At 34.9% G+C, this 24,028-nt stretch overlaps 1 protein-coding gene across 2 annotated transcripts in view; it reads right to left on the bottom strand.

The window, feature by feature from the left end:
- The window catches only part of LOC150107094 (ankyrin repeat domain-containing protein 27-like), a 515,355-nt gene that overhangs the window by 116,521 nt on the left and 374,806 nt on the right, over nt 1–24,028 (bottom strand). For both annotated transcript variants that reach the window (XM_090390995.1, XM_090390996.1), the window contains one exon: nt 4,249–4,384. In XM_090390995.1, coding sequence (XP_090247121.1) covers nt 4,249–4,384 — 136 coding nt within the window. The remainder of the gene's footprint in view (nt 1–4,248; nt 4,385–24,028) is intronic.

Here is a 24,028-nt window from a genome sequence, read left to right as displayed (position 1 = left end):
GGTCTCATCAGTGAGTAGCTAGATCTAGTTAATACCAAGTTTGAAGCGAACAGAATTTGCATCTCTTCAATGAGAATTGCCAATAAGGTGTCCTAATAAATTACTAATTATATGAAGAGCCAAAGGCTTCAATTCGGCGACATGTACTTATTTAAGCTAAGGGATATTACATCCCATATTGTTTCTTAACCTCTTGTATTTGTTGCTTAGAAAGATATCACCTGTTTTTGTCTTCTTTGTTTCAGTAACACCTATTATGTTGATCTGGTACTTATCCAATTCTTCTGCTATTTTCATTTCTTTTCCACTGAAGCTTCTTATGTTGATGGTGCCAATCTTAATCTCTGCTGATGTTGAGTTGGGTTTGTTCCAATAGTGGACTTTTTTCTGTTTATCCTGGTGTTCCCCGAAGAAAACAACAGGGACCTTGTTTAACCAGCCGGCATGAAATTCCATCATTTTGAGTTATGATTTAAGCAATAAGAATACAATTTGGTCAGCTAAATCTCAGCTCATCCTTGTTCATTTAGTATCCAGGAAGATACCCAACAGGGTGCACCACAAGAAGATGGGGATTTGACATCAGGTCAGGAGCCCTGGTTGGTTCTCCATATTCCCCACAAGGCCATGTGGAAGTCTTCTTCCAGTTACCCCAGCCTTGCCACTAAAGCACCCCCCCCCCTCCTTCAGATTTTATTTACTTTTAATGTACTTTTTAGCGTAACCAATTTTGTTTACTTTATTTTTTTCTGGATTTTTATTTCTGCTTTTCATTTATAGCCAATATTATACTTATTCAATACTGGTATATTTATTTGATCAATATATTACTGAAGATATGGTTTAACTGGTGATATGCAGCTGTTTGCAGATGTTATAGCCTTACAGGAGGACTTGAATAGATTGGTTTAATATTGCAATGTGTAAGGTTTTGAAATTTGGTAAGCAATGATGCAATGCAAAGTATACACATGGTAGGGAAACTCTAAAGGTGGTAGAAGAGATTAGAGATCTGGGAGTGGTGATAGTGGACAAGAACCTGAAATTCAGGGGCCACGTTGCACAAGTTGTGAGGACGTCACATTGGATAATGGCAATGATGTGGAGCAACTGACATGTAAAAATAAAGAGGTTATGATTCCATTGTATAAGGCCTCGATCAGGCCTCATATGGATTATTGTGCACAAATTTGGTCACCGGGTTTGTATGGCGATGGGAATATGTTACGAAAGGGTCAGAGAAGATTCACAAAAGTGGTCAGTGGTCTTTGGAATTTGGAGGACAAGGTCAGATTGAGAGAATGTAAATTGCAGAGCTTAATGAACAGGACAAAGAGGGTAGGAGGATATGACTGAGACATATAAGCTAGTCAGGGGTTGTTATCAGGTTAACACAGAAGTATTTTTTATAAGATTGGAAAGGGAGGAATAGAATAAAACTGTATAAAGAGAGGGTATGCAGAGGAGTGAGAAGTATGTTCTTTACATGGAGAGTTGTTCGTAAGTGAAATGCATTGTCTGAGTGTCGTGCAAATATCGATCCTTTGAATCAATTTAAGGCACATTTGGATGAGCTTTATGTGCAATAGTGTGTGTTTCTCACAATGAGTCTCTGAATCCATGGAGGTCAGATTAATAATAATAATATGAATTTTCATAAATCTTAACCTCTAGTAAATTACATAAAGATTTTCCTGCTAATACAGAAAAGGTAAGCGATGATACCAATTTATGATTACTTTCATCATCATCAAATTCCTGACATGTACCCTCAAGGGGTGTAAAGGATATGATAGTACTACATGAAAAATTTACATTATTATTAACTTCCTATCTACAATTTTCCTCCAAATCAGTCTGTTACTTGTCAAGATTCCAACATTATCAGATCTTATATTTCTATCGTCTAAGGCACTTTGTACCGTATCAATCCACCTATATCTTGGTCTTCCTCTGGATCGTTCTCCTGCCAACTGGCAGAGAACACTTGTTTTGCTAATCTTTCCTCGCCCATTCTGTTTAAGTGACCATACCATCTGAGATTAGCTCTGCTAACGCATTCTTGAATGCTGACAATGTCAAGTTCTTTCCTAATATCTTGTTTTTAATATGATATTGCCATTGATGCCATCTGTTCACGCCTCTAATCTTCCTCAGGACTCTCATATCTGCGGTCTCTAGTCTTTGGTCAAGTGTTTTACTTCTGACCCAGCTTTCAGATCCATAAGTTAAAATCGGTTTGAACACTGTCTTGTATACAGCTAATTTAATGTTCCGACTAATTTTTCTCTTATTCCATATGAATTTATTCAATTGACTTCCCACGATACCAGCTTTGCTGATTCTGTTGTCTATTTCTATATTTAGTTTACCATCTTCAGTAAAAATTGTGCCTAAGTAGCTGAAATGTTTTACTTGTTCCACAGGTTCTCCATTCACAACACAGTTGACATTTTCAATGATTCTGCCTATTTTCATTGTCTTTGTCTTTTTAATGCTGACCTTCATACCATATCTATTACAACAGTTATTCAATTTAGTCAGGGAATCTTGCAAACTTGTAATGGATTTATTTAGAAGTATAACATCGTCTGCATAAAGCAAAGAGCTGACATTAACATCTCCAATTCTGATATAATGTTTAATACCACTTTCCTTCATAATGTGATCCATATAGATAATGAATAACAGAGGGGGATAATGTACATCCTTGTCTCACACCAGATTTAACATTAAACCATCTTCCTGTACTTCCTTCAATTCTAACTGCTGACTTACAACTCAAATAATGACTAAGTATTGCTTGATATAATGCCCCATTGACACTATATAACTGCAGTGTATTGAATAGCTTCTCTCTTGGCACCTTGTCATATGCCTTCTCCAAATCGACAAAACTTAAATACAGGTCTTTATTATATTCCCATGCTTTCTCGACTATTTGTCGTAAAGTGAAGATCTGATCCTGACAGCCTCTATTTGGCCTGAATCCAGCTTGTTCTTCACCAAGCTTTTCTTCCACAATTCTTCTCAACCGTTTCTCACGTATACTTGCATAGATCTTGCCAGGACCACTCAGTAGGGAAATACCTCTGTAATTCTCACATTCAGTTTTATTTCCCTTTTTATATATGGGTACTATGAGAGCTCTACTCCAATCATCGGGAATTCATCCCTCTGTCCAGGCTTTCTGAACTATGCAGTGCAGCCATTGTAAGACTCTTATACCACCATATTTCAGCATTTCTGGTCGAATATCATCTACTCCTGCTGCCTTTCCACATTTCAAGCTTTTTTTACTTCAAGTATGGATATGTATTCCTGACTGTATGCCTGTTGAGTGTTTTTTACCACTGTGCTATCACTGCTTGTTTCATTTAGCAATTTTTCGAAGTAATTACTCCATACTTCAAGGATATCTTTTTCTCCCGTTTTCATATCACCTCTAACTCCTTTTACAGCTCTCTTTCCCCTATTTCTAATGCGCTGATTTTATAATTTCTGATTGCTTTCATTAATGTTTTTAATACTTTCTTAATTTAAAAAGAGTTGTAGCAAAAAACATTCATTACTGCAGGTTGCTCGACAGAATAGTTTTGCTTATTACTTTACAGTAGAATAGGAATACATTTAAGTATTGTACTAGATATAGGCATCTCTCCTTTGAGAAAATCTATAGATCTCAAAGAAATAGTCTGCTACAATGGAATGTCTACATTAATGAATATTTTAAAACAGAACTGGCAAGCAAATCTGCTATAACCATTCTAACCTTTTGCAGTCTTTCACTATAGCAACAGAAAATGCTATAGTGAAAAAATGACTCATTTTATCTTTTGTGAAAAACTGACTCATTTCACAAAATATTTAATTCTCTGAATTTCAGAAATGATATTCTCATAATTCTGAGACAGCATCAGTTATTCATTTTAAGAACAATTTGTATTTTCAGACATGTTGAAAGGGCCTGCTCTTAAGGAGAGAATCTTCTAAGTACAAAAATGCTTATCATATAGAGGAAAATTATCAGATTGAAGAACCAATTAAAACTGTAACTGAAAAAAGAACCAATGTTTCCCTATCATGATACCTTCTAGGATACTGATGATTTTATATAATTATAATGTTATTCATTTTTATTATCATTTATTTATTTTATAATCACTGCCATACGCCATCATTATCATATTTCAAAATATATTGTGCTTAAAGAATATATCCTGTATCACTAATGAAGATTATAATTACCTAAGTTTATCTTCAGCTGGTTTCCAAGAAAAGTTCTGTATATAATACAAATTACTCTCCAAATACTGAGGTCTTGTTTGAACAAGTACAATAACTAACAAAGGAATCAAATCATCTGATGTGATGTGAGGTAAGTCTGCAAATTAGATGAGAGAAAAATGATAGATAAAGAGTCATATAAAATAATAATAAAAATATGCATATCTGCATATATTTGTATCATTAAAAAATTATAGTTTACTAACATTATTTTTAATAGTTTCTGGTGGTGATATGTTAGTAATTTGTTATGAATTAAAATCTTGAATTTCAGAGACAAGTTTACATTCTCAACAATAATTTCTATTATTCGAAAATGGCTGATTAGCTAATTAGTCATTATTGAATAGCAGAAAATTTTATGCTTAATCAGTATGACTTGCTTTTTTCACATATTTTTCTGAGATGAAATATGTAAAACAGTTCAGAATTTTAATATGACAATTTTAATCAATCATATTCTACTAGTTTAATGATCAGACTACTTCATTAATTATCCTTTCCTTCACAGTGATCAGAATTCATCATAAAAATTATGGAAACAATTAGCGTGTTAGAGTAAAATTTCAGTTTAATATAAACCAAAATAATCACTCGACATTTCGACCTTCACATTAAGGTCATTATCTGGAGTATACACATATAAATAAGCTGCACTACAATCTACATGATATGCTAAAGTTACATTGATTTGGTCAACCATTAAAAAACTATTGATCTCACCTCTGGTGAAAAAAAAAAAAAAAAAAAAAAAAAAAACTTAATTACATTACTTAAGCAATTTAAGAAATAATTACATTCCACCTTTTGCTGAAATCCAATGAATGATGTTCAGCAGGTAGCAGTGGAGGAATCCTCCCACCCTAACCCCTCTTCATTTTACTCCAATTAGATCAAATTTCTCAGGGAATTTTAGCAATGTAAGAAACAACTATATATATACAAAATCATTTTAACTGGTTGATGTAATTTGTAGAGTATCACAGAAGTGAAGGATAAAAACTTACTGGACATTTTTGCTATTTTAAAGATACTCAAATTTTTTTTTATTAATTGGATGTAATGCTAGTCTGGCAGGTTATGTCCTGTTGAATAAGTCTGCCAAATGAAAATGATCCATCGATGATGCTCAACTTCAAACCATAGTCACAGTGGGTAGACTGATTTTAGATTCTAGTAATCCTTGTAATTAGAGTATTCAATGATTTGAACAGTACAGTTCTCTTAAATAAATTTCAATATTTTGCAAACTATCGAAAAATTGCAAATGAAATTAAGTTCTTAGATTATCTACTTTATTATTGTTACTCTATTAATCTCAGCTCTTTACTTTATGCAAATGATGTTATGCTCTTAAAACTGCTATAAAAATATGACGTGCAAATCAGAAATAAAAATATAAAACTACCAAATAGGCAGGAACATAGGAAACTTCAGCTGCATTATGAATGATGAACTTATAGAAGGAGTAAAATATATCAGCTAATTTAGGCACCATTTTAGTGAAGAGATAGCAAATTAAGCAACATGGAAGTACACAACAGAATTAGTATAGCTGGTACACGGTGATGAGTCAACTGAATAAATTTATATAAAATAAGAGAAATTAGAACACCAAACTAGCAGTATACAAGACAGTGTTCAAACCATTTTAGGGACCACAAATATGAGAGTTATTAGAAAAAGTAGGGGAGTGAACAGATGGCATCAATGGTCAAAGCATATTAAAAATGATGATATTAGAAAAGAATCTGACACTATTAGCATTCAGGAATGTGTGAGCAGAGGCTAATCTAAGGTGGCATGGTCACTTAAACAGAAAGAGTTAGGAAAGGTTAGCAGACAGGTATTTATTGGCAGGATTGCAAGAAAAAGACCAAAACATAAGAGCTAACAATATTATAGTACTGGCAGATATGACTAATTTGGAGCAGTTGTCAATAAAAAGCAACACTGACAGCTGTCAATACTGAAAATATGATGATGCAGCTTTTCATGTTGCACCACCATATTATCCTGTATATCCCTTGACGATACATATAAGGAATTTGATGCTTGTTTCTAACCTCAATGGCTTCCTGAATTAAAAAGCACTTAATCTGTTGTGCAAATTTGTTGTCTTTCTATGGATTTTACTGGGCAAAAGTACATGTGAACAAAATAAAATAATATACATTGCTTATTTGGAAAAAAATAATTTTATGGAAAAAAAGTATAAGATTTCTATATGCATCAGCAATATAAGAGAAAGCATCAATATATGTATACAATGAAGTGAAATGAATAAACCAAAGATGCTTTCATTTTAATGCATATGTAAGTTATTTCAGTAGGATAAACAAATATGGGTAAATCTGCTATGTTTGCATCTAATACTCAAGAGAAAGTGAAAAAAAAAAGAAAAAAGTTTCTCCCCAAATGCTTGGACTATTTTTCTTTTTGTCAAATCATTTTTTCTTTTTTGATTTTTTTGATATGTTATTTCTGTCCCATTGACTGCAAGAGTCCACCTACATTTCGCTTTTTTCCCCCTCACTTTTCATTGATACAGATGCAAACCTATGATGAAATATACACAGCGTTTTCACTAATCACTGTAAAACTGACATTAATTAGTGAATGCCTACAATGTTCATTTTTACAATCAGAGCTCGTGTTTTTAAGTACAAAAACACAAGCTCTGATTGCAACATCACTTGTCTATATCTGGTTAAGAAATAGATGTATTCTTCTTTTATAAACTTTTGTTCACTGTGCAAATTAAACTCCATTTAATTTGTGAAAATACATTAAATTTACAAATACGAGTTGCCAGTGATAAATTGCATTTGTAGACTGTGGGAAGAAACTTCCTACTTTATGCAAACTTTTGGTTGAAATAGGAGGTTATTTCTCTCAATGCAAAAGGATGAAAATGATGTTTTTTGCATTTCATGTGAATATTCATGTAAAGCAGGGTTTCTCAAACTGTGTTCCGCGGAAGGTGAATAGGTGTTCCGCGAGAAGTTCTGAAAGCCCAGAATGCCTAATAACATCTGTGTATCATTAATTTTCACACATCAAAATATTTCAGCAATCGGGAAAGAGAATACCTCCGTTTATGACCGATCCTAAAAATTGCCTGCAAGCCGCCAATTACAATAATGGGTGGTGTGTTCTCAAAACTAAATGAAATAACATCTGTGTTGCAAATGTCAGTGACCAATCAGCAAGGAAGTATAAAGAAAATTTTTCCACTGAAATTGAAGATCAAGGTAGTCTGCACTTACACACTGCAATACGAACTTGCGAAGAAAGTATTAATACTGAATACTTTCTTTGCAAGTTCGTATTACAGTGTGTAAGTGCTGGTTCTGAAATCGGAGTGTCGTGATTTTTTTAAAAGTAATAGGAATACAGATTTAAATTCCAATATGAATAACAGACAAGGCACTTTGTTTAATTTTGGTATTAAGAAATCTCTTATTGAAGGTGTTGGTGACGGAACAGAGAGTGAGTCATCCACCTCAAGCCTACAAAGATTTCCAGGATGTACAAAAGGAGGGGAAAACTACCAGCACACGGGAGAAAAAGTCTTCATTCACTCGCAAGTACTTATGATATAAATTTTTGGGGATCAGAATAGGATATGTGAATCAGCACAAATTAATTCAATGATGGTTTAATTTATGTATAATTAATAATCAATTAATAATTAATTATCATTTATCAATTATTAATAATAAATCAGCTAAATTGTCAATTAATTATTAATTAATACATTACAAAATAACCAAGGTGTTCCGTGAAAATTTCAGGATTTGCGAAGTGTTCCATTGTAGAAAAAGTTTGAGAAACCCTGATGTAAAGCAAGCATTATATATTAATTTTAAGAAGTTAATCACTGACTGTGGATCAGACCCACAGACTTGTGAGAATTACAATAAATATAGTTAAAAAAAAAAAAAAAAAGATAACAGATTCAGAACATTCAAATGGAATACAGATAAACTAAATAACAGTAACATCAAGACTTTATTTCAGAATAATATAGCACACTATGTTGAAAAGAAAGACTGCAACAAATGGATCAAGATAAAAGAAGCCATATTGACTGCAGCAGAAAAATGTATTGAAAAACAAAGAGTAAATTAAAAAAAAAAAAAAAAACATGGATGACTGAAGAGATACTATAACTAATGGATAAAAGAAGAATCTGGAAAAATAACTCCAATGGAAATGAAGAATATAAAAGATTAGATAGATAAATAAAAAATTAATGTAAAGAAAAATATAGATGGATCAATAATATTTCTTAGAAGTAGAGAAATCAGATAAAAAATAAAATAAAATTGAAATTGTAGAGTTGCATTCAAAAATAAATTTCTTAATAACCGAAAGAAAATAACAAGACACTAGTTAAAAGATAAGAATAACAAAGTTATCATAAATGGAGAAGTCAAGATACAAAGATGGAAAAAATACCTAATAGAACTGTATAATGACCACACGCTGCAAACCTATGATCAGTGTTTATTCAAAAAATCCAGGTATTATACTTAAAGAAGAAATAATAAGTGTAATAAAAGAACTACCTAATGGCAAAATGACTGGATGTGATGGAATATCAGCTAAGTTAATAAAATAGAAAGGGGGAAAAGGAACAGATTTTATAACAGAAATAATACAGAATATATATGATGCAGGCATACTACCAGAAGACTCCATAAATCTATTTGCATTCTGATACCAAAAAAGAATAATGCAGCAGAATGTAAAGATTTTAGAACAATTAGCATCATATCCCATACTTCAAAAATACTATTGAAAATAATAAAAAACAATGTTTTCTGGAATTAAATGCCATATAAGTGAACAATAAAAAGGCCAAAATTTGGGCAGCCTAAAATTGATGATATTTTCGCCATTTGGCCCCATGGCTGTGAAACATTAAATATATTCCTAAGCTACCTGAACAAACAATACAAACGTGTCCAATTCACCATTGAAATTGAAAACAACAATTCTCTTCCTTTTCTAGACACACTCATCACACGTCTTCCCTTAGGCCATCTCTCCTTCACAGTCTACCGCAAACCTACACACATAGGCCAATACATACATAAAAATTCATACCACCATCCAACACAAAAATTAGGAGTCATAAGCACTCTCAAAGAGAGTCATAACAATTTGCTCTAATGAATAAGCTCTGAACCAAGAATTCAAAATCATTAACCAAACATTGGTAAAAAAATGGCTACAATAAAAAAAAAAAATGGTTCACAAGATCCTCCATAAAAATGCCACTAAAAACAAAAAAGATAACAAGAATGCCTAGCCATACCCTATATTAGAGGCATTTCGTGAAGGGAACACAATTTGGTGTAAAGTGGATGACAAACAATATCAAACAGGAACTGCAGTTGAAAAAGAGATTATGGAAGAGATATACGGAGAGGGTTAGAGGGCAGATGCACGAAGAATATAAGACACAGGCCAGGAGAGTGATTAGTATGGAGAGGAAAGCAAAACTGGAATATGAGAAGAGATTGGCACTAAGATAAAAAGAAAAATCCTAGGGAATTTTTTAGCTATGTGGCTAGTAGGAGGAGAAATGATTATGGAAGAATGACTTGCAGGATAAAAATGAGAATAGTGACTGATGTAGAGGACATGGTGGAGTTGTTCGATGAGCACTTTATTGGAATATTTCATCCTGGAGAAGAAGGTTTTAATACTAGAGGAATAGGGCAGGTTCAGGGTTTAGAGGCGGGTGTATTCCATTTCACCACGGGTTTTGAGAGAATCTGCTAAAGAACTGACAGCTCCATTGACCTGGCTCTTCGATAAAAGTCTGTGGGAAAGGTACTCAAGGAATGGAAGGAAGGTAAGATAGTGCCGTTACACAAGGGCGGTAGCAGACTGAATGTGTCTAATTATAAGCCAGTTTGCGTGTCATCAGTAGTTATTAAGGTCTTGCAGAAATTAGTGAGGGACTATATGCAGCGTTGGGTAGATGAGGGTAATGTTATCTGTGAGAATTAACATGGATTTGTTAAGGGTGCTCATGCTTTAGTAATATAATTGCCTTTTATAATAAAGTGACAAGAGCAGTTGATGAGGGAAAGGCATACTGCCATTTTTTTGGATTTTGCAAAGGCATTTGACAGGGTGCCACATGATATGCTGATATTTAAGTTGCAGCACATTGGTTTAAATGTCAGGTTAATCAACTGGATTCAGGATTGGCTATCAGATAGGTATAAGAGAGTTGTGTATGGTGGGGCAATATCAAGGAAGCAGAAGGTTACAAGTGGGGTTCCACAGGGCTCAGTACTGGGACCTGTATTGTTCAACCTTATTTATCAATCACATTGTCAATGGATTGCAAGGGGATATTCAGTTGTTTGTAGATGATGTGAAGCTGGGAAGGGTTATTAGTAATAACGAAGATGTGGCAGCACTGCAAGAGGATCTGAATAAACTAGATAGATGGGCAAATGAATGAGGATTTTGGTTTAATGCAGCAAAATGAAGTTGAAGTCTTGAAGTTTGGGATCCATCAATGGGAAGCTGCATACTTGATTGAAGGAGCTGTACTGGAGGAAGTAGAGGAGACAAGAGATCTGGGGGTGATGATTGATAGAAAACTGAAATTCAGGGAGCATATTGCAAAGGTGGTGAAGGTAATCCAGAGGATTGCTGCAATACTGAGAAGGATACTGACCTGCAGAGATACCACACTTAGACTACTGTTCTCAAATTTGGTCCCCAGGATTTGTCCAGGTCCACCACGAGGATCGACTGAGGGAAAGTGGAGTGGAGAGTTTATTGGATAGAAGGAGGAGAGGCGATATGATCAAGACTTTAAAGTTGCTGAGAGGCAGTTACAGGATGGACATTGGGGAGTTCTTTTGCTTGGTGGAACAACGGGAAGGAGCGATGCCAAGGGGCCATCCCTGGAAGTTATGAAAGGAAGCTGTGATCAAGAGGGCGAGGAGTGGTTTCTTTGCATGAAAGGTGGTTGAACTGTGGAATGCATTGCCTGAGAGAGTGGTGAGAGTAAGAACGGTTAATGAGTTCAAGGAGTGGTAAATGATAGACTTTGTGTTTTCTAAGGACTTCCCACGATGAGTCTCTTGACTCCATTGAGGCCTGAATGATAATAATAATAATAATTGATTTCCAGAACATGAATCTAAATTTTGCTGTTCTGAATCAAGTGTGCAATAAACACAAAAAGATCATATTTGCTGTCTCCATGGCAATTAAACAAAATAAATTACTCCCCTGTACTCTCACACCAGCACAATTCCCAAATACTCTCGAACCAACCAAACTCCTAACATTTTGCACAAAAAACAAAAATGGCCACATGGCTAGCTCACAGGCAGTTTTCTTTATTCATTTGATGATGTTTTACACATAATGAAATGGCCAGCACCATTTCATTACGTTTGTTGCTGGCTTACTATATATATATATACACACATACAGGGTGATCAAAATTAATGTATATCTCCTGTTTAAGGCCTTGTGGAGTGCCATCCAGCAATATCCAAGTGCTGTGAAACTTTGTAGGAATACATCATGCATCATGAGGCAGCAATGTCTGAGAGAGAGAGAGAGAGAAGTGTAGTTCCAAAATTCCCCAATAGGTGCACTGTAAACTCCAGATGCATGGAATTTTCATATCACACAACTCAGGAGGGTTTTAAAAGATAGACAAGGGATTTTTTCCTTCACTCTGGTTGTTAATACTATCCACAGTGATGGCACTAACCTTGCCCCAACATACTCTACTAACGAAGCTGTACTACTTAAACAACTGCAATGCTGTTGCTGCACTCTGTGAGTTTTGTCACCTGGACAAATGTCAACGAAGTCCACTATCTACATGTGCTTTGCGACAAATGATTAGCTGTTTTGAAGAAATGGGATCGTCGGAAGTTAGACCTGGCAGAGGTCACAAACCAATCAGTTCACAACAAGTGAGTGAAGTTGCTATTGCTGTAATGTAGCAGGCCATGAATATGTGTTGGTTTCTGCAGCATGCATGCTGCTGTATCAAGACATATCGATGTGCCTTGCACAACTGTCTGGAAAATTCTGCATTTCTGCCCATTCAAGATATAACCCTGATACAGGAGTTGTACCCACAGGACTTTGAAAGTCATTTGATATTCGCTTTAGCATTGCTTGCTTGGTTTTGGATGTTTCATTGCCTTCAATGATTTTGTGTGGAAATGAGACTCACTTTCACTGAATAGAGCTGTGAATACTCACAATTGCCTGGAATGGGCTATGAAAAAACTGACATGCAATCCAGCAAATTCTTTTTCATTCACCCAAAGTTACTGTCTGGTGCAGGCTTACAGCTTCATTTATCACTGGGCTATTCTTCTATGAGGACATTCACCAGTCAGGTCCTGTGACCTCAGAGTTACTGCCAAGAGGTATCTCAATATGATAAACAATTTTGTTGTGCCATAGCTATAGTGGCAACTGTGCATGGATTCATCATTTTTATGCAGGATGGGGTTCCTCTATGCATCAGTTGATCTGTACAGGAGGTTCCATAAGACCATTTCATGGAAGCCAAAATCATCAGCTGTATGTTTTCCAATTTATTGCTGCCTTGATCATTTGATCTGACTCTTCTGTGAATTCTGGCTCTGGAGATTTCTCAAAGATTATTGGGATTATACTTAAAATATTAAATTGTATACATAAGGTAGCTCAGTCAGTATAGAAGTCCTCCTTTGGTTGGAAAGAGCTGGGCTCGATTCCTGTCGATGACGTGAGGAACCTTTATCTGGTCTCTTTCAACTAAAGGTGAGTAAGCCGGTCTCATACAGAGGTAGGTGGCTTTTTCACATGGAAATTCGGGTTTTTTGTCCCTCAGAACAGGCAAACTTGCCCTGTGAACACACACACACATCCACAGACATAGGACACTCCTGGAATAATGATTGACTGACTAATTCCGTGGGATTCTAGGTTTTGAATTACTGCACTGTGGTTGAATAACTGCAGTGTTGGTCTATGCGTGAGTGAAATTCAGGATATATAAGGTAAGAAGGGCTAATCAGATCGGAGTCAGATGGATGAGTAATGTCATTAAGTATGAGCTGCAGAAGAAGAAAATGCTGTGGAGGGCATATAAAGAGAAAGGTGACCAACAAACTCATGAACAGTACAAGGCTCAGGCAAGAGAGGTGTCCAGCATGGCAAAATCAGATTATGAAAAGAATCTAGCCAAGCAAGAGTTCTTTCGTTATGTGGCAAGAGGAAGATGACTATGGAAGATTAATCTTAACGAGTGATGATTGTCACGAGGAGACAGAAGCAGATAAAACGATTGAGTTACTGAGTGACCACTTTGCAAGGGTATACCATCCTAGTGAGGTTACTGCTTCAACATATGTGACAGACACTGATGTGGGAATGGAGGTGGATGAATTGGAGGTTCTTACGATATTGCAGAATCTCAATGTCAATACAGCTATGGAATTAGATAGGATATCAGCTAGGTTTGTGGCTACACAATGATTTGCAAAGACATTTGACAGAATGCCGCATGGAACTCTGTTATGCAAATTAGAACAAATGGAGACACTGGTTAAGTGGATATGAGGGTCGCTGCTGGACAGGTATCAAAAAGTGGTATATGGAGGGGCAGAATCAAGACAAAAACAGGTGACTAGTGGTGTGCTGAAGGGTTCAGTGCTGGGGACATTGCTATTTAATTTGTACATAAATGATATAGGAAGTAACCTGAAAGGAAATATTCAGTTGCAAAATTAGGTAGAGTAATAGTTAATGAAGGTGATGTGGAAAGCTTCCAGGATGATTTAAACAGGCTATCAATATGGGCAAATGATAACGGGTATCAATTTAATACTGAGAAATGTAAAATTATGCATTTTTGGTAAAACAGATGACAAGTCGTGTATCATATTGATGGCACTGTACTCCAGGAAATAGAAGCCAGGGATTTAGGAGTGGTGGTAGACAGAGATGCAAGAGAAATATTTCAGCACTTGGCTAGAAGAACCAGAAGTGTGAGGACTAAATATTTTGCTTGGAGAGTTGTGAATGAGTGGAATGGGTTGCCAGAGTCAGTTGTGAGTGTTTTGTTAATGGGTTCAAGGAGAGGTATGATAAATTGGGTCTCCTGCGATGAGTCTTTGGACTCCATGGAGGTGCCCGTATAATAATCATAATCCTGATAACGTGACAGAGCTGAAAGACAGCATCACATAGCATGCATGCATATAACATCACTCTCAACCAGCAATGTTCTGCTATTTAACACATTATACAAAGGATGCAGTTTGTTGCATACAGTGGCGGACCGTTAACTTTGGGGGCCTATCTAATTAACCAAAATTAACCCTTTTAGATTTTCACTTTTATTTTCCAATACAAAAAAATTTGAAATTTTGGCACATTTACTTCTTTCTTTTTCTCTATTTAATTGTATTTTTCATTTTTCAGCTCCGCTTTTATATTTTCTACCAGACATTTTTTAGGTATTTATTTAATCTGAAAAGAAATAAAAAAAACCTAAAAAAAATCCACCACCATATTAGGTTGTTTAACGTTTAATGTATATTTATTTAGTATTTAGTAAACTTGACCGATACTTACCAGTGAAGAAACGAAACACCTGAACAGTACACTTCACTGAACAAATATTTAATATTCAACTATACTGTACTATACATAACCTCAAATGTCAAAAGGTGAGAGCAGAAAGTATATATGTGAGAGCTACGTTAAGCTGACAAGTTTTAGATAAGCTGGATGAGCTAGACTTGCACTCCCATTCCGACGTTGCTATATTATTTGCATAATTGACAAATGACAAAGTATATTTTGATTTTACTGACTACTGACAGAGGCGATAGAAAACAGAGCCATATTTACTATTTACTGTCATTTAAAACATTGATATTTCATATTTAATTCAAATCCAATAATGTTGCAAATTAATGATTTTAATGTTACCTAGGTATGAAAAAATTTTGCATAATTTATTTTTTCTTAAATTTGTAATTTAAATTGTTTTTATTATTATTTTTTGACCGTGAAGGGGACCCTTTGATTGAACGGGGGCCCTGGGCTGAATCCCATAAAGCCTGTGCTTAAGTCCGTCCCTGACTGGGAAGGACAGCACATTGAACAGTACAGTTTGTGAATGCACAATGGACATGAATAAAAATGTGTTATATATTCTTGTGGTACGTTTCTCCTTCTCACACACAGAAAAAGTACTACTCCAGTACATCATACAGCACCCCATGGCAGTGAATTTTGCAACTACTTTTTTTTACCCTCTCTGATATCACTTCTGCATGATGGATAATGTATTCCTGCAAGTTTCACAGCATTTGGATCACTGGGTGATGGTGCTGAACAAGGCCTGAAAACAGGGATACTTTAATTTTGATCACCCTGTAAAAAGGGTTTTGCTTCATTTGCAGTTCTTTAAACTCCTAAGGTTAGAAATTCATCTTTTTGGTAGTAACTTTTTATTGTCATTAGTTTAAAATTCTTGTTTCTTCATGTTTTTCCTACATTCATTTTTACTATTTGGTATCCACCACTCTAAATTGCATACCATTCTCAGCTTTAATGAAGTCTTTAATCAAGTTTTCAGCATTTATATCTTCAAGACACAGGTATGTTAATTAATATTCTTTTTAAACCTCAGTAAATTTAACTCTTAAGCCTTGTTGTTAAAAAAAAAGGGTCTGCGCTTGCCAAAAACTGCTTAGCATTTTCTTTTATACTGTAAACATTTCAAGAGCCTCATGAATTTCAAAGTACTAAACCTTTTTGATATACATTTCCAAAGCCTCTTAAAGGGCCTTTAGTTTAACTGCAGAAAATAATCTATTTATAAGAATGATTATCATAAAAATACCTACAACTAAATTTTGAAAATAAAAAGAACTTGTAAGTTACATTTCATTTTTCCGTATCTGGCTACAATTTCAATTTCATAGAATTGCTATTTAATTTTAGGGGTGGTGGTAGACAGAGTTAAAGTTTAGAGGACATATTGCTAAGGTAGCCCCATAAGATTACTTCACTAGTGAAGAACACATTAAAAAGTAGAGATAAGGAAGTTGTTATTTCTCTTTATAAGGTCTTGATACATCCACATCTGTATTACTGTGCTCAAGTTTGGTCTTCTGGGTTTCTTGGGGATGAGGAAGTGGTGTAGAAGATTCAGAGGCAAGTGACCAAGATGGTGAGTGGTCTGGGGAATGTTCCCTATGAAGAGAGGTTGAGGGTGTGTGTGGATTGCAGAAGTTGATTGATAGGAGAAAAAGAGAGAATAGGATAGAAACATTTAAGTTGCTTAAAAGGTTTTATAAGATAGATATAGGGGAAATGTTTCAGCACCTGGCTGGAGGGATAGAACAAGGGCTCATCCCTGGAAGTTGAATAAAGGTGCAATTAGCAGGAGTGTGATGACTAGATTTTTATCTTGGAGAACGAAGAGTTGTGAATGAATGAAAAGGGTTGCCAGAGTCATTGTGAGTGCCTTATCTATTAATTGGTTCAAAGAGAGGTATTATAGATTGCATGGATTCGGGTCTTCCACGATGAGTCTTCGGACTGCATGGAGGTGCCCATAGAATAATAATAATAATAACTTTCTCAGCACTAAATTATATATAAACTATGAAAAGTATTTTGGGACAATTTCAGAAGAATCTTTAAAGCAGCCAATTTTAGTTATCTGCATGATCACATATTTCAGGAAAGCATAAGATCAACAACTGTGACCTAAGAATGGCAGTAGAAGTAGTAATATATATATATACAGGGTGTTCGGGATAAATTTGACATATTTATAATTAATTATATTTTTCCGTAAGTTACATGTATTAACACACACTTCTCTTCATTTAAAAGTTTGGACCCTTCTTCATTCATATACAAGATGTCAGAAAGGATGGATAGCTGGAACCCACCTGAATCATGGAAGAGAATAACTTGTATCATGATGATTCGTGCCCGCCATCAAAATAAGGATATTACGACTGCTGCCCAATGCTCCCTGAATACAGTAAAAACAATCAGGCATGAACTAGAGACTTGCAATGGTGACTACGAGGATGTAGCAAGAAGAAAGATCCCTAGCAGACGATCTGATTGCGTTCGTACAGCAGAATTCCTCGCAAATCTGCAGGAACAGGTGTTGAAGAACCCTGGCATTGGAATTCGGGCTTTGTTCGTGGAGTTGCTAACTGTAGTCAAGCCCTGGATAACAAGGGTAGCCAATGGTAGGCCGTATGTATGGCAGCAGGATTCGGCCCCTTGCCACACCTCTGGGAAAAGTCAAAAATGGTTGTCTGAAAATTTCTACGACTTCACCAGTCCAAATGTTTGGCCTCCAAACTCCCTAGACCTTAACCCCATGGATTATTTTGTATGGGGCGCAGTTGAAAAAGACACCAATCGCACTTCCAGTAATACAAAAGCCCAGTTAATGGATAAAATTAAAACAGTTTTTGCGGCCCTTCCCAGGGAGACTGTAGCATCAGCTTGTTCGAGGTTCCGAAGCAGAATTGAAGCTGTGATCGATGCTAATGGTGGTTATTTTGAGTAAATCTTGTTGATAGTATTGTAATTAACTCTGCCTGTAATGTTTTTTTGTCAATTCATTAAATTTAATAGATACAAAGAAGATTTTCTTTTTCCTTACGAAACTGTCAAATTTATCCCGAACACCCTGTATATATAAAAAACTGCTGCAGGACTAGCAAGCATTAATGTTATAGCAGTGTTTTTGTATTGCTTTGAAGAATTATTGCTGTTTTCCTAACTGATATAAAGTAAATAGCAAAACATGTTGCACTTTTACACTCAAAAAAGGTTGCAAAATTCATTATTCTTAAAAAATGCATGCACACTTAACTGTCAACTCTGAGCAAAACAAATTAACTACCTGATATGACATCACATCAACGAGTTTGTAAGTGGCACATAATAGAAATGTTACTGTTGTCATATTATAAACATGGAACCCATAAATGTGAAAAAATATATATAAACATGTTTACAGAATACCTAGTTCCACCTAACATGGAGAAGCAGTTGGAGTAAACAGGCATTATCACTTGCCTGACTTCACAGGATGAAACTATGATATGATTAGAAGACATTATAATTATGACATTCTAAATTATTATAAATAGTGTTGTGATATGTTCAGATATGCTTTTTTGTGTTGGAAACTAAGCATTTTATTCTATGAAGTAATTTTTAACTAGGATTATCAATAAACACAACTTAGAACAGCAATCTTTTCAAAACTTGGACATATGCAATTAATTAATTTGGACCAAACAATAATAATTATTGTTGTTCAGAAACCTTCATGGAGTCACAAGACTGATTGCTACATTAATTTTTTTAACTCTAGAAACCTCAAAATATAAACTCTTCACACTCGATTGCAATTAATATATGCAAGACTCCCTCTAAATTAAAAATAAATATCCTAATAATTTATATCAAAATTATGTTTTTTTCTTCAACCTCACTATTGTGCTACCTATGAACTTTACTTGTGGTAAGCTTTCATGATTGTCTGGAATAAGCTTCTTCAGAAACAAAAATATGCCTTCAAGCAAAGTACTTAATTAAAAGGTTTTATAAGATAGATATAGGGGAAATGTTTCAGCACCTGGCTGGAGGGTGCTGAAACATTTTCCCAAACACAGTAATAAAGCTGAGATTACTTTTTCCAGGCAGATAAAATATTTATGTGATCACTATTGTTTTGTTAAAATTTTGTGTACAAATTGATGTACTGCATCTCTTTTATGATTAGGAAAAAATCATCTTTCATGCAATCCTTCTAGCATATGCTAGAAGTGGTTAAGTGATTGTTATATTTGCCTGGTATTCAGTTTCTCTGAATTGCTTGCTTGTTCCATACTGATGTGTAGTTTTAGTATGAAATGTTTGTGCTAATTTCACTACAATTATTTACTGTATCTAACAAAAGGATGTCCTTATCATATACTCCTTATTTTTGTGACATCTTTCCTGAGCTAAGTCTCAAATTATACAACCAAGTAAAGGGCTGAACATCAGCAATATATGCTGGTATCCAATCTTTCACCACTGCTGAATTTTTGTTCAGGTTATGCAACAGCTCTATAACCTCCTACTCATGCACCTCTCATTTTTCTCTCTTCAAACAATACAGAGCAATGTGCTCCGTGTAAACCAGGTTGATAAATCTAAGCAACGTGAGCACTAGGATCTATCATGTTCTGTACAATAAAGAACCTTTCAAACACAAAGTGAGCTATTTCTCACAGAAACTTCATAACATAAATAAAAGATGCCAAGAAATTGCATTCTTGGTTTAATCCTTTATCCAAGTGTAAGCAAACAAAGTTTGCATATGAAGTAACTTCACAACTGGGCAACTCATATATAGAAGCTAATAACTTCACATCACTTGCCTTAGTATCCGATAATGCAGAGCACATAACCTTACGACAGTGATTTTCAACATATGGGGCATGCCCCCTCCAAAGGGGGGGGGGGGCATGAAGAAAGTGGAAATCAAAGAAAAAACTGAAAAACTACTTTGTTGAAATAAAAGCATTTAATGAAACTATTTATTGACACAAAAACAATATTAAAACAAAATAATAAAATACACTCTGAAAATAAAATAATAAAATGTATAAAATCCATTGTATGAATAAACTAGTTACGCTTATGGGAACATATCAATATTGCAAAATATACTGAGCAACTAATTAAAACTATACAAAATTAATAACGGAAAACTCACATACAAAGATTATTTAACAGTATAATTTTTTTGCCTGTGTCACAGGCATCTTCAGCACATTTTAAGCTCAAATTAACAATAACTGACGATTCCAAAAAGCGCCACTTGAGTAGCTGGTGTAAGATAACTAAAAAGGTCAATAAATTTCCTAACAAAAAAAAAAAAAAAAAAAAAAGTATACAATAAAAAGTTAGGAAAGATTAGCTGATTTATAAAGTACTATCTCCCATAAAGGGAATAGATGTAAGCCGTCGGATCTGTTTAAATTAGGAGAATGAAGTAAAGTTTCATTGTTTCTTTATAAAGGCATTCCATGAGGAACTGACTTTGGTGAAGTACTCTTGTCTTTCTCCAATGAACTCTATGTCTAGTGAAGAGGGCATGTTCTGCAAGTCCAGACTTTTCAGGTTTAAAGTATTCAATATAAGATTGGTGTTCTTCTAGCCGAATAGAGGCAGATCTTCCCGTTTGTCCGAAATAAGATAATCCACAAGAGCACGGAATCTGGTAGACACCTGGATGATTAAGATGTGGAAGCTTGTCCTTAAGAGAAGTGAGAAAGGTGGAGATTTTTCTAAACGGTCGAAAGGCAACAAAAATATTCAGTGGTTTTAAAACTTTTGCTATACGTTCACTAATGCCTTGTACATAAGGGATAAGAATATGCGTTATTTCTTCTGTATTTGAAGAGGAAGACATACTAAAACTACTCAAAGCTCTTTTAATGAAGCAATTCTTATAACAATTAGATAGAAAGGAAGAAGTTATATATTGCAGTTCTTTCTGTAAAAGATCATCTGAAGAACAAAAGGAGTGGGCCCGATGAACCAGTGTTTTAATAGTTCCTGCCTGTTGACTGGGATGGTGAGGAGATTCAGCATGGATATAATTGCTTCATTAAAAGAACTTTGAGTAGTTTTAATATGTCTTCCTCTTCAAATACAGAAGAAATAACACACATTCCTATCCCTTATGTACAAGGCATTAGTGAATGTACAGCAAAAGTTTTAAAACCACTGAATATTTTTGTTGCCTTTTGACTGTTTAGAAAATTCTCCACCTTTCTTACTTCTCCTAAGGACAAACTTCCACATCTTAATTATACAGGTGTACCAGACAAACAAATAAGTCTGGTACAGGTGTACCAGACTTATTTCAGACAAACAGAAAGATCTGCCTCTGTTTGGCTAGAAGAACACCAATCTTATATTGAATACTTTAAACCTGAAAAGTCTAGACTTGCAGAACATGCCATCTTCACTAGATGTTCATTGGAGAAAGACAAGTCCTTCACAAAAGTCGGTTCCTCATGGAACGCCTTTATAAAGAAACATGTGAAACGTTACTTTATTCTCCTAACTTAAACAGATCTGACGGCTTACCTCTATCCCCTTTATGGGAGATAGTACTTTATAAATCAGCTAATCTTTCCTAACTTCTTATTGTATACATTTTTTTTTTTTTTGTTAGGAAATTTATTGACCTTTTTAGTTATCTTACACCAGCTACTTAGGTGGGGCTTTTTGGAATTGTCAGCTATTGTTTAATTTGAGCTTAAAATGTACTGAAGATGCCTGTGACACACACAGGTGAAAATTATACTATTAAATAATCTTTGTACATGAGTTTTCTGTTATTAATTTTGTATCAATATGTCTACTCACGGTATACCTCTTTTAAAAGTTAATTAAAACTAAACAATAACAATATGAATCTAAAAATTCCTTCCTTGGGCCTGTGTTGTGGAGAAAAGCTTTTCATATGATAATAATACACTGGAAATTGACACTCTTAGTTCTCATTCTATATTTAACCTAGATTTATATTTTGTTTTTAAGGCAGCACTGCAGAAAACCCAATTTCACAAAGATAAGATATTGGAAATGGCAAAAGTGCATGAAAAGCTCTTGACTTTACTGCAGAAAATTCATCATCAACACCGGCCCAAAATTCAAACAGCGATTTAGATGCCAATTGTCTTTTGATATCATCACTTGAAGTCTATAAATTGTTCCTATTCTTCAATTGAGAAACCTTCAGGGTTAATTTGAAATGGATTTCTAACCCACTTGTACATTGCCATTATGTTGTTGATGGCTATAAAATAGTTTCTAAACTTCTTCATCAACATTGTTAAATGATTTTCAATAGTTGCAAATAAAACTTTGATGTGTTGCTATTCTGCCTTTTAGGTTTTTGATAAATTCATCCACATTTGCAAACATTTCTAATTTTTGTTGCTTTACCTTTTTGTTCCCATAACTCTAGTTTTTTACAAAAGAACATTAACTCCCTATACGCAAGAAAGAACACATTAGACACATTAAATATAACCATTATAGTGAAGCAGGCCTCTCAGACCACGCACTCAACACCTTACACCAAATCAACTGGAAAAGCACCTGCTCTTTACAAAAACCTGGTATGAAAGGAAATTTAAGGAAGCCTGCAAAATCCTGATAAACCACCCAAATATCAACAACAAAGATGGCATGAAAATTCCAAGGATCTGGATGGCACACATTTAGCCTACCTAATATGGAAGATCCAGCATAAGTCAGGACTCTAGCCAATCCTCAGCTAGTATTAGAAACCATTCCATACCAACTGGCTGGAATGTGTACATGATGTTAATATATGTATATAGATAGATACTTGTTGTTGTGCCCAATGTATTTCTACAACCAGCAGATAACACTAATAATAGGGCTCTAGCATTGATGTATAATTTTTTTTCCCCACCAGAGGTCAGGCCAACAATTGTTGTAGCAGTTGGTCAGTGTCTTTAACAAACCAGTTTGATTGTAGTGTAGCTTGTTTCCTGTGTATAGTTGTATGCTCCAGAAGATGACCTTGACATAAAGGTCTAAACGTCGAATGTAGATTTTAGTTATATTAAACTAAAGTTTTTATTCAAACAAGGTAGTTGTCTCCATAATTTTCAAAAATGCATTCGGATCACCGTGTAAGCCTAAAAGAAAGGATTCAGATCATCTATGGAAATGATACCCACAAGCGCTGCAATCGCTATGGTAAGCTAAAGATTCGTATTTCTCTCTTGATCAATCGGCTGGCCTTTTTAAAGAGATGCAGAGACAATAACCTTATTCTGATCTGCATCAGTCTAAAAAAGAAATTTACGTCCACTAAGGCACTCCGTATTTATGACCGCACAGAAAAGCAATGCTTAGAGAATAGATTCAAACAGCCCGCCAAAACCTAGCTACAACACAAAATCTGGTTTCAAAATTACAATCTGAACTATCGAACTATATTAATCCAGACATTCTACAAGTACTTGAAAGAATTACTGACAATTTAGCCAAATATACCCTGGAAAAGAATAAAGAAAAACTCAAGACAAAATTCCACAGTTTGAAACAACGGCAAAATATGGCGGACAATCACAGGAATCCATCCAATCAGAGGACTTCCTCCCCGATAAACACCAACAATGAACAACAAACAAGGGAGACAAGGAGCGACCAACCACCGACAAGCAAGAACCATGTGATTAACCTATCAAGCCACACCCTGAACAACGGCGAACTTACGCTACTGAATAAAGGACTGAACTATGCAATAGCACCTAAAAAGGTAAAAAAATTGGATTTTATCTACCACATTGAAAGAGGCATCAGGTCCCTACCTAACAATATAGCAGATAAAATACGACTAGAAACTAGTAATGTCCTGAACACTAAGAAAACCATACAGAACAACCTGACTAAAACAGAATTAGCAGCAATTAAATCATTAAAAGTCAAACAAAACATAATAATAACGAAAGCGGATAAAGGCGATGCCACTGTTGTCCTTGACAGGTCAACATACGTACTTCAAATGAGTCAACTAGTAGCCGATAACAACACATATAAAATGGTAAATTATAACCCAACAAAAAGGATAAAGCATAAAACA

The sequence above is a fragment of the Typopeltis vanoorti genome, chromosome 4 (genome assembly GCF_054136105.1).
Source record: "Typopeltis vanoorti isolate ZY-2024b chromosome 4, IOZ_Tvanoo_1.0, whole genome shotgun sequence".
NCBI lineage: Eukaryota > Metazoa > Arthropoda > Arachnida > Uropygi > Thelyphonidae > Typopeltis > Typopeltis vanoorti.
The sequence above is the reverse complement of the archived record's forward strand: the minus strand, read 5'-3'. Positions and strand labels throughout refer to the sequence as shown.